The sequence below is a fragment of the Phoca vitulina genome, unplaced genomic scaffold, assembly GCF_004348235.1.
Source record: "Phoca vitulina isolate PV1807 unplaced genomic scaffold, GSC_HSeal_1.0 scaffold6, whole genome shotgun sequence".
NCBI lineage: Eukaryota > Metazoa > Chordata > Mammalia > Carnivora > Phocidae > Phoca > Phoca vitulina.
The window spans coordinates 47,434,213-47,446,220 of NW_022589709.1; the positions used below are offsets into that span (position 1 = coordinate 47,434,213).

Consider the following 12,008-nt stretch of genomic DNA (forward strand, 5'->3'; position numbering starts at 1 on the left):
GACTCGATCCCGGGACTCCAGGATCATGACCTGAGCCGAAGGCAGTCGCTTAACCAACTGAGCCACCCAGGCGCCCCTGATAAACTTCTTTATTCAAATATCAACTTATCTTTGAGGCCTTTCCAAAGGCTGGCTAGAGAAAAACTATGGCACAGTCACATAATGTAAAACAATGTAGTGATTTTTAAAAAAATAGAATGCTCTTTAGATGTCAATATCAGAAGATGTCTAGAAAATACTGTTAAGTGAAAAAGGCACGTATTGCAATGAGCACTGGGTGTTATACGTAAATAATGAATCATGGATCACTACCATCAAAAACTAATGAAGTACTGTATGGTGACTAACAACATAATTTAAAAAAGTGAAAAAGGCAAGTACATATTAAAGTTCATTGTCTTTTGTGTAAGAAGGGGGAAAATAACACTATATTCATATTTGATTGGATCTACATCAAGAAACACTAGAAAGATATATAAGAAACCAGTGAAAATGATTAAATACAGAAAATGGGGGAAATGGGGTGGGCAGAGACAAAGTAAGAGTTATTTGATATTTTCGTGTTGTTTTGAATTTTGAACAACGTATTATGTATTCAAAAATAAATTACTGAATTTTACATAAAACACCCAGGCACCCCCATTTTCCCCTTCTCCTCTCCCCATCTTGATTTTTTCCACAACACTCATCACCACATAATATACTACATATTTCACTTATTCACTATTCGTTGTCTCTTCTCCCACATCAAAATTTAAGTTCCATGAAGGCAAGGATTTCTGCTTTGCTCACTGATGAATCCTCAGCAGGAAGGACACTATATATATTTATTGAGGAAAATAAATTTGCTAGAGATTCTCAGGCCCTCTGTTAGTTATTGTTCTTTCTAAAATACATCTGTATAAATTACATGTAAAGACCCATTACTCACTCCATTTCCCTCAGTTTGTGAAGGAGGTTATCTTTCCCAACACATACATGCCCACACAATGACAAGAAAACATATGTCAAATAGAGGAAAAAAAACAGAAAACTAGATGCCATGATGCAAGATAAAGACATGTAAATTTGGACAAATAATGAAACACAAATGACAGTGTTCTTATTTTCAATACCACACATTTGTAAAGGTGAATTTATGATACCTATTCTTTTAAGAGTAAAGTAAAAATTCTTTTAAGAAATAGATATGCGTTTTTCACATGACTCTTTGATTTATGCCAAGACAAACCTGTTGAGAAAAATGCTGCTGACATCATCATGGCTGATGGGAGGCTTCTTGGAGCTGGCCGCCATTCTCAGGGGCCGGAGGAAGCCATTGACCAGGATGTAGAGCTGGTGAACGTACTCCGACTCGGCTTCAACCATGGTGAACACAATCTGGTTTCTCTTCCTCATACTTTCAGCATGAGGAGAACAAATGTAATCCTGCACAATAGTCTTCCATTTCCTTCTACACAACCATCCTCTCATGAAGCTCTGAACCTACAAAACAACACAGAAAGATCTCAGGGAGCTGTGAGGATTGTTTCCATCCTGTGCCATATAAAACACTGCTTTTTTGTTAGTGCGTTAATGGTCACATCACTAAAATAAATAATGGCAGGCTTTTCCAGATAACAGGCAAAAAGAGGATTTAAAAATAATATTTTTCTCAGCTTCACAAGTTTCTTCCCTATCTTAAGCTCTTTAGGACTGCCTGAGTGGCCACCAGAATAGGATAATATTACATATTCAGTTATTAACATTTTAATAAAGGAATAACTTGAAGGTTTATTCTTTAACAATACAAAAGCAGATATTAAAAAATTTTTAATTGTGGTAAAAAAGCACATAACTTAAAATTTACCATCCTAACCATTTTTAAGTGTATAGTTCATTAGCGTTAAGTATTTCACATTGTTGTACAACAGATCTCCAGACCTTCTTCATCTTGCAAAACTGACACTCTATACCTATTGAAGAACAATTCCCCACTAGTCCCTTCCCTCAGCCCCTGGTATCCACTGTTCTACTTTCTGTTTCTGTGAATTTAACCACTTTAGATAGCTCATATAAGTGGAATCACACAGTATCTATCTTTTTGTGACTGGTTAATTCCACTTAGTATAATGTCCTCAAGGTTCATCCATGCTGTACCATGTGCCAGGATTTCCTCCCTGTTTAAGGCTGAGTAATATTCCACTGTATGTACATTTTGTTTATCCATTCATCTGCTGATATACATGTGAGTTACTTCCACCTCTTGGCTATTGTGAATAGTTCTTCAGGGATCATGGGAGTGCAAATATCTCTTCAAGATCCTACACTCAATTCTTTCAGATATATACCCAGAAGTGGGAATGCTGCATCATGTGGTAGTTCTATTTTTAATTTTTTGAGGGACGACCATGCTGCTTTCCATAAGTGTTGAACCACTTCACGATCCCACCAAGAGTGCACAAAGGTTCCAACGTCTCAACATTCTCATCAACACTTATGTTCTGGTTTTTTGATGGTAGTCATCCTAATGGGTGTGAGGTGACACCGCACTGTGGTTTTGATTTGTATTTTTCTGATGCTTAGTGATACTGAGCAGCTTTTCATGTGTATATGACTTCTCCAAAGATCACGTGTATATGATTTCATCTTTGGAGAAGTGTCTATTCAAGTCCTTTGCCCATTTTTAAATCAGGTTATTTGATTTGTTGTTATTGAGAGGTTTTTTTTGGTAAGCTTAGAAAATAAGTGTTAGACGTCAGCTTATCTGACCCCTTCCATTTATAGACAAGTAAACTAAATTTTGTGGTAAGTCACATAGGAAAGATGCAATCAGACTTGGCATTCTTTTACCTGCTTTTTGTTAACTGCAAGGATTCTCTCCCAGCCACATGGAGAAAACACATGTTAATGATTTGCAATGGAGCTTATTTTGTGAAAAGAAACATGAAATATAAGTAAAAATCAATTCTGTAGAAAACATGATAGCCTCTAAAACTGATCTGAATTTGATTTGAAAAAAACAGACAAACCTGAGAAAGTGCACTGGCCTGCGCATTTTAGCCGACAAGTATTTACTGAACATCTTTCAAGTGTCCAGGTAAATGCTGGGTGCTAACCAGACATACCTTAACCCAAAGGCTCTGCACTAACCTGCTGGGTAACTCTGAACTGTGGTCTTCCATTCTCTCACCTATAAAATAATGGACCAAAACAATCTGAAGTCCTTTCTAAATATAAAAAAAATTATATGATAATTTATTAGGGTGTGTGATATCTAAGTGGCAGATTCAGCAACAAAGCAGGTTGCACATCCACATATAATTGAAAGCATTAAATCACTACCAAATCTCCTTTTATTTTTTAAACAATTTTTTAAAGATTTTATTTTTATTTATTTGAGAGAGGGGCGGGAAGAGCATAGAGGGAGAGTGAAAGAAAGAGGCAGACTTCCCGCTGAGCAGGAAGCCTGATGCGGGGCTCGATCCCAGGACCCTGGGATCATTACCTGAGCCGAAGGCAGCCGCTTAACTGACTGAGCCACCCAGGCGCACCCCAAATCTTTTAGTATCATTGTTATCTGTTCAACACATCCTTCCACTTCTTTTTTTCCCCTACTATTTCACCCATATGGTCTAAATTACCATGTGTTTAAACAACTACTCTTCTTTTGCAATGTTTAAAATTCTTTCATTTACCTACCAATGTTGTCATCATACTGTCAATTTTCATACAGTTGCCATGCTTCAAACAATAAAAATTAACCACATTTTAATAGAATTATGTGGGGGAAGTTATATGCACATTATTTGGAGAACTTTAATGGGAAGTTTCTGTGTAATATGATAAATTTCAATTTTCCATTCCCTGAAGATAAAAAAATTATGTTGATATTTGGCAAGATTGGAAGAGAGAAACTAATTCATCTGAAACACCCCTTTCCACACAGACATTAGGTTGATGGGGACAAAAAGGACAATAGAATTGATTTCAAAACCTACTTAACAAGTTCAAAAATAATTTTTTAATTGCTTCTATTGAGAAACAGGAAGGCAGAAAATGTAAAAAGCATTTATCAGTATTCTTCCATTTAACAGAAGTATTTTCAAAAATCAACTTAATCGAAATTTGTGTTAAATAAAATCTTTCCTTTACTTAGTCAGGTATTGCCTGCTGGGCAAAAGCTGGTTTACTTACTAAAAGACCAGTTTCTACAAAAAAAGAACTGGAAATTGTATTTTACTGTTATCTCTGTTTACAACTTCATTACTATTGAAAAGAAAGGCGGGCGCCTGGGTGGCTCATCGGTTAAGCAACTGCCTTTGGTTAAGGTCATGATCCTGGAGTCCTGGGATCGAGTCCCGCATCGGGCTCCCTGCTCAGCAGGGAGTCTGCTTCTCCCTCTGACCCTCCCTCGTCTCATGCTCTCTCTCTCTCATTCTCTCTCTCAGATAAATAAATAAAATCCTTCAAAAAAAAAAAGAAAAGAAAGGCAATAGCATTAATCTTGTAGCACAACAACACAAACCAAATTTGATTTAAAAAATTTTAAATTCTAGGAGCGCCTGGGTGGCTCAGTCGTTAAGCGCGTCTGCCTTTGGCTCAGGTCATGATCCCAGGGTCCTGGGATCGAGCCCTGCATCGGGATCCCCGCTCAGCGGAAAGCCTGCTTCTCCCTCTCCCATTCCCCTTGTGTTCCTGCTCTAGCATTGTCTCTCTCTGTCAAATAAATAAATAAAATCTTAAAAAAAAAAAAATTTTAAATTCTAAGAAGGGAATGGTGTTATTTCACTTTTAATTCCTTAAAAACTGAAAACACTGCAATTTGCATTTCTATTTCAAACTCTGAGCAATATTTCAAGTTTCGTTACAATTACAGGGGAATAATTATTTAGCATGGAAAACAGGAATAAGAAAAAAATTAAGATGAAATAAAGATCTGAAGATGTGTATCTAAAGAACGTTCTTTAACTGTAAAGCTCTTCACATAATGTTAACAAAGCTGGGTAGGTGATTTATGAGAGGATTAAGATGATGGAACTCAAAACCTAGATGACATAAATCAAACACAGTAGAACAGAGTGAGCACCAGTGTCTGGTTAATTGCAAAAGTTGTACAGTAATACTTGACAGTGAGGTAGAAAGATCTGCTGATGATGTGGATGTTAAACAAGAAAGGAACAACAATAATAAAACAGAAATCTGAGATGTATTTAGTCAATCTTCTCACATGTTCACAAAAATCCTTTCTAAATAAGCACTGAAATCTAAATCTAAAAGAAATATTTTTAAATGTCATTTAAAAAATACTCCTCCAAAATATGAAAGCAGCACAAATTCAGGAGGCTCAACAGCACTTACTTAACCCAACTTGAGAACACTATTCTTTTAACGTCTGGTTTTGGCATCCTTCCCACAGAATCCAAAAGGGGATTCCCAAAACCAGTAAAAAATCTCAAGCTGAAACTTTTCCAAAGTAGCCATACCTGGATCACTCTGAAGGGCAAGTCTGAGAGCCATTAGAACAGATACACCAAGGTTGTTCTCAGCTCAGGGAGAGGGTGGCAAAGACAACACTACAGGACAGATAACTGATCACCATGCTTCCCCAAAGCCAGAAACCCCCCAAATCCTACCTTTTTAATCTTCTTGATGTCTGGATCCTCATCTTCTTGATTGCTTTGGTAAGGCCGCATTCGTTCCTTGGTTTTATTAAGAGCGATAATCTAGGACACAGAATTGGTCCATTTCGTGATTTGGGAAATACTGGCTTCTAGCCATTAACTCATAGGAAGTTATGCCTACAAGGTAGTTTATGAGATCCTCAGGAAACTTGTTCGTTTTCTTATCCATCCTTTCTTCCTTTGGTGCTAAAGCAGGGGAAGCAAGAACTTCACCGCAAGCATGTTTAGTTCTGTTGCTAACATAAGTGCTTATAAGAAGTGACTGTGGGAAGTGTGAACTGGGATTGGCTTAGGAGAAATGTTAGCCCACAATTTGCCCCAGTGAGGACTAGGCCAAGGCCTTCACAGGAGCTGAGTGGCATGCTGCCATCTTGCCTGATGGCAGCTGCCTGTAATGCCCTGTGGTCTCCAAATGCAATGCCACTCAAGCCAAAGCTCCTGCTTCCCATGATGAGCCTGCAGCCTTCCAGGTACACATAAGTACAGCAGATTCACAAAATTCCTTGGGAAAATGGTAACTGCAAAAGGAACTTCAGAGTCTTGGGATTGATCCAAACCAACCAAGAAAAGGTGAAAAGGTAAAAAGGACTGAAACAACCTGGGATCTCTTTTATCTCTAGCTCAGTTATGTGGCCTGTGAGGGGCAACTCAAGACCAGATGGCCGGTCCAGTACACTTACTAATAAAATTCACTAGACTACCACTCGATTGCAGACTCTTATAAAGGTAAGAACCTATACAGATTTACTACACAGACATTTAAAAAGAGTCATAATTGATTCCTCTGACCTGTCTTTACATTTTGTCACCAATACCAAATATACATTTCTGCCATTTTCTGGCAGAGACATGGGAAAATAAAAGAAGTAAGAAATAAATTATTTTTCCTGCCAACTGACCAAACAAGACATACCTGCTACTGACAGTTTGGGGCTGCAATCTATATTCAGACTAAAATAGAACATAGTGAAGACAGATAAGCATGCACAAATAAAGATTGGGGAACATTGCTTGGTGCTGAGTTTCTCTTGTGGAGTAAATGCCAACTTCTTTCACTGAGCCGACAAGCATCTGCTCTAGCTTACTGTGGCAAAGAAAGAACACAATAATTTTGTTTTAAATTACAGTGCCTGATATAGTCTTTTAAAATGCAGGTTTCTTAAGTTTTCTGTTGTTGTTTTTGCTATATCAGATTTCACGGTTGAACTGGGAAGTTAACAACACTAACGATATGGTGAACGTGGTCTGCAACCTATCAGAAACCAGGTGGAATCAGCTTATACCCTTGCTCTGTGAACTGGAGGTGATGTACACAGGCAGCAGGAGGTGAAAACCCCTCACATGATTCGGAGTATGTCTCAGAGGAAGGTAGTGAGGAAACAAAGAGGAAAATATCATCCAATGACTGTAAAAGTGACAAGAAAGTTACCAAGACTGAGGACCCTGAATTGTTCGGTCAATAGGATACAATTAGTGGTAGGTTTCCTTCTGTTCTATTCTTCTCTTTTGAAGCTAAGAAAATGCTAATGTACCCCTAGTCAGAAAGGGGGGAAAATCTTGTTTTCTACATTCCTCTTCAGTTCTTCAGTTATTGACCACTTTCCATGAGGAATAACAGGACAGCAAGGACAGGTACCCTTGGGTTTCTGTATATAGACAGAGGCACTTGTGAGCATGGGAAGACCCAGGCCCACCACCAGGGCTGCAGACACCATGACCATCTTCTGTTCTCACTTGGCACAATCTCATAATCCAGCGGTACAAGGTCTCAGAAGTTCACCTTTGGAGGTGAAGGCAGGAATGCCAAATTCAGGAAAAAGTGTACCCTAGAAAATGTCTTATACTTTAACTCAAATGTGTTTTTCAAAATTCTAGAGGGGAGAAAGTTGGACTCCTTAGACATAGAAGCAGTAAAGTCTTCCAGACTTCATTTCTGGTCCTTCCTTAGTTGCCATTTGGGAGGTTAACTGAACCTATGATAGATCCACAGTTATCATTACTACAATAGTCAGTCTACAAACAATTATATACTACAGTCAGCTCTTGGTTATCTGATCAAATGAAGGGCATCAGGAGCACAAAATAATTAAAAAGCAGCATATTATTCTGATATTTTGTTGTAGCGTATTTACTCGAATCCTAACAGACTAGATACCTTTCTAGCATAGATCTGCAGTCTGACCATGTACATGTTGACGGGAAAGGAACTAAGTTTGGGATTAAAATCTTGCCCTAGATAGGCGTTATGTAATTATGAGGAGATGACAATAAATGTGAAACAATGGGGAAGAATCTATCAACTGGGAAGTACCTCTGATTTAAGTCTTTCAATTTCTGTATCTTGATCTTCAAGTTGATGCCGGAGCTGGTTAGCTGCAATTTTTTCTGTTTCTACGATCTGAACTAGATGAATATACTTCTGCATTAACACTTCCCTCTCAATCAGAATGTCTGCATAACTTAAGAGAAAATTACACAGTTAGTCAATGAGATACTGTTCTCCTGCAATTTCATATAGAACAGCATACATTATGTTTTAAAAAGAAACCATAAATGTAGTTTGTTGGCTAACTCTACTTTATGTAAATATTAACTTTTGGCTGACATTTGGTATCATTTAACTATACAGAATTCAAATCATCATTTTACATACCCTTTACTAAGCTATGAGTTCATTTAACTATATAGAGTTTGGATCATTACCATTTTACATATCCTTTACTGAGTTCATTTAATGAATGGCTGCCACCTACAATTTAACATATACATCAGAAAACTGCAAAGGAAATCTATTGTTTATAAAGAAAAAGATGCATCTTCTTTAACAAAAACTGAAGTCTTTGAATTGATGGTACACACCTGGTTTCCAGGGATGATGTTCAAAAATATTTCACTGCTATGATAAGTCACTAGCCAATCAGAACAGACCAGCCACCAAGTGGAATGAATGCAGGGACCATCAGAACAGGGACTGGCTCGAAAGAACTATGATGCCTGTTCCAGTGACCACCTGCTTGGCTCTCTTTAGGATCGTGAGACCATCGATACCTCTTTCAAAAATCAAGAGAAGCTAATATTTCATTCTAAAAATAAGTGTAGATTCTTGGGCCCTAACACCATCTGCCTCATTTGTATCCATTCTTTTGGTGAAGTGTGGTAAAGGTAAGGCTCTCTCTTAGATTTTTATTGACTATGTAATTCTGTAGCCCGTGGAATTTTGCCTCTAGATCTTCTTGCACCCTTTGAGGTAGTTAAAATGTATGTTCCTCCATTTCCCAAGTGGTCTAATAATAGTAACAATTAATAACTACTATTTATTAAGTGCTTGGATGTACCCTCTATATTCTCATTTCATCCTCCCAGCAACCAGGAGATAGGCTTTATTATTCCAATTGTACACAGAAAGATTTTAATCTTCACAGAGGTCACACAGCTAGTAGGTGGCAAGGCTGGAATCAAATCAATTTATGTTTGACCTTAAGCTTTCGTTCTTAACCACAAGCTAAACTGTCTCTCTAATAAGAAATAGCACACTGGATATAAACAAGAATGTTGTAGCAGACATGTCTTGAGATATCTGCCCAATTTTGCACTCACTTACCTCTTACCTCTTCTTTGAGAACTTAGGCCATAGCAGCCATGTTTATACCACAAAATCTGTCCTCATGACTACATTACACCGGTCAAAAAAGAGATAACTGGCCCAACCTAAACCAATTCATCTTTCTCCTTGGAATACGGCATTCTGCCTCTTATTTATTTGCTTGAACTGATACGATACAAGCTTGGAAACTCTGGTTACCATTGTTGGGCAGCCATATTTGGCCATACCCATGCGAACCAAAGTGAGTCAGCTGAGAAACAAAGTAAGCAGATGTTCAGGAAAACAGAGATTAGAGAGACAGAAAGGTAATGACTATCTGGGTTTCTATCAACTTTCAAGTTTCTGGCTCCACATCCTCATGATATCTAAATATAATTTTTACTCTTGGGTTCAGAGAAATATTACAATTTCTGTCTAATAAACTTTCTGTAACCTAAACTAGTTTGAAGTAGGTTTGTGTTACTTAGAACCGAAAGAGTCTTAAAACAATTCTAAAATCATAATTTTAGTTCAATTATCTCAACATCTTCAGCACTTATATCATGTGTGCTACTAGTGTTAGAAAAAAACATAGTGTCAGCAATATTTTAAAGTCATTTGTTCTAAGAAATCACCCTAAGAAAGTAGACAGAAAGGCTGTCAGGTGCTGAACTGATCTCTAACATTTTTGCCTAGATTATTATGGAGCCTCCAGCTGGTCTCCCTTCTTCTCCCCTGGCACTCTACCCCCACCTCTGTCTTTTCCCATTACAGCAGCAGTGTGATCCTGCTAAAATGTCAGATCTTGCCATGCCTCTGATTCATTTCTCATAATTTTCAAGTCCTTTGATTCATTTAATTGGTTCTACCTACTTTACTACTCTCACCGGGGCATCTTCTCAACTTTACATCAAAAAGTTTTCTTTTTTTTAAAATTTTATTTATTTGTCAGAGAGAGAGACAGCACAAGCAGGGGGAGTGGCAGGCAGAGGGAGAAACAGGCTCCCTGGGAGCCTGATGTGGGACTCGATCCCAGGACCCTGGGATCACGACCCGAGCTGAAGGCAGACACTTAATGACTGAGCCACCCAGGCATCCCACAAAGCTTTCTTTAGGCATCCTGCTAGTAAACGAATTGTGACAAATCAACTGGAAATGCTTCCATTCGATGTAAGAACTTTCAGAGCATTGGTATTTCTATTTTACTCTATTTCCAATATGTTTTCTATCTGATTAAATTAACCAGTTGCTCAAGTTTAAGAATTTCTGCCTAATCTATTTATTATTTCTTTTTATTTTTAATTTTTTGTTGTTGTTGTTATTCGGTTTAACTTCCACCAGGGGAAAAATAGTCTCTTCACTGCCAAGTGAAATAACAAAATTAAGCCATATAAATCAACATGATGAAAGCCAAACTCATGTGTCCAGTACCAACAGATGGCAAGTTTGAGGTATATATATGTATGAGAGTAAAATACTTATGTGTAATATTTATAATCAAAACCAAGACACCACTATTCCATATGGGAGAAAAGGAAACATTCCAATGAAATCCTAAAGCGTCCAGAGAAGTACAGTATAAAATCATAGGCCTTTATTATTTTTACAGAAGAGTAAAAATTATATTAGCTTCACAAGAAGTGGTTACATGGGCCAGGACCTCATCCTAGCTACTATGATTGAAGACATATTTGCTAATTAGGTAGGTAGATAGATAGATAGATAGATAGATAGATAGACAGATAGATAAACAGATGGATAGACAGATATGTAGATAGATGAATAGATAGATAGACAGACAGACAGACAGATGGATAGATATATATGCTAGATAGATATGCTAGTGAGACATACATAATGAGAACTGTAACAAAACCCAAACTGAAAACTCGTATTACAGGTGACTGAAGAAAAGCTCCCACTTGCTCCAGGATTATACTCAATTTTATTGAGACAACTCTCTGGAATCAGCATTCCTCATATCAGGGGCATCATGATGTCTTTGGGAACTGGGAAAAACCAGTCCTGGATGATAGTTCCCAACCAAACAGTATTGAGCACCGGCAGCAGCCAGCTCATCTATGCAAGATTCTGCCTCCCCAGCTTTACTCACGGCCACTTCAGGATTACTATCATCTGCTTTTTCTGGCTCTCAAATTCTCTTACGTCGATAGCTCTACTTCACCGGCTAATCAATATTTGTTAGGTGTCACATTAGGGTGAGGTTCTAACCTATATCACCCCCACTAATCCCTTCTTCTCTCTCTACTGGTAGACTCTCTTCTCCTAAGCTTGTTCCCTTTACAATGAATGAAAACTCAAACATCTCTGTTAGAAGAGACCAAAAAGAGGAATAAAATTTAAAGACTAAAACTCTCTGTTCTAAATACTGCTCCTTCTTTCCATTTCACATTTAGTAGTTCATTACTTAAACATCTGACTAACTTTGGGGCATATGGGAAGTTGTCAATAACCCTTTCCAAAACACAATTAAATATAAAAAAACAAGCAAAATATTGTTATAAGGTAATATAACAGAAAGTCAATAATGGTAAAATAATCACTTGGGGGCAGAGAAATTTTGAGGAACACTTACTTCCAAAAGCAAATATATTTTATAGTACTATATTATAAAACTGAAGAAAATATTTTATATCATAATTGTATTGATGATTCTTTCCTAACACTGACATTTTTATTTCTTTACAAATATGCATAAATAGTATTGGTAAAATTCTTTCTGATCACAAAAAATTCTTTAG

General features: G+C 37.4%; 1 protein-coding gene across 4 annotated transcripts in view; it reads right to left on the reverse strand.

Annotated features, from left to right (window-relative positions):
• The window catches only part of RASGRF2 (Ras protein specific guanine nucleotide releasing factor 2), a 235,850-nt gene that overhangs the window by 148,784 nt on the left and 75,058 nt on the right, over positions 1-12,008 (reverse strand). For all 4 annotated transcript variants that reach the window (XM_032404089.1, XM_032404088.1, XM_032404086.1 and 1 more), the window contains exons 3-5: positions 7,975-8,122; positions 5,616-5,705; positions 1,232-1,485 (exon numbers count right to left, since the gene is read on the reverse strand). In XM_032404089.1, the coding sequence (XP_032259980.1) occupies positions 1,232-1,485; positions 5,616-5,705; positions 7,975-8,122 (492 nt within the window). The remainder of the gene's footprint in view (positions 1-1,231; positions 1,486-5,615; positions 5,706-7,974; positions 8,123-12,008) is intronic.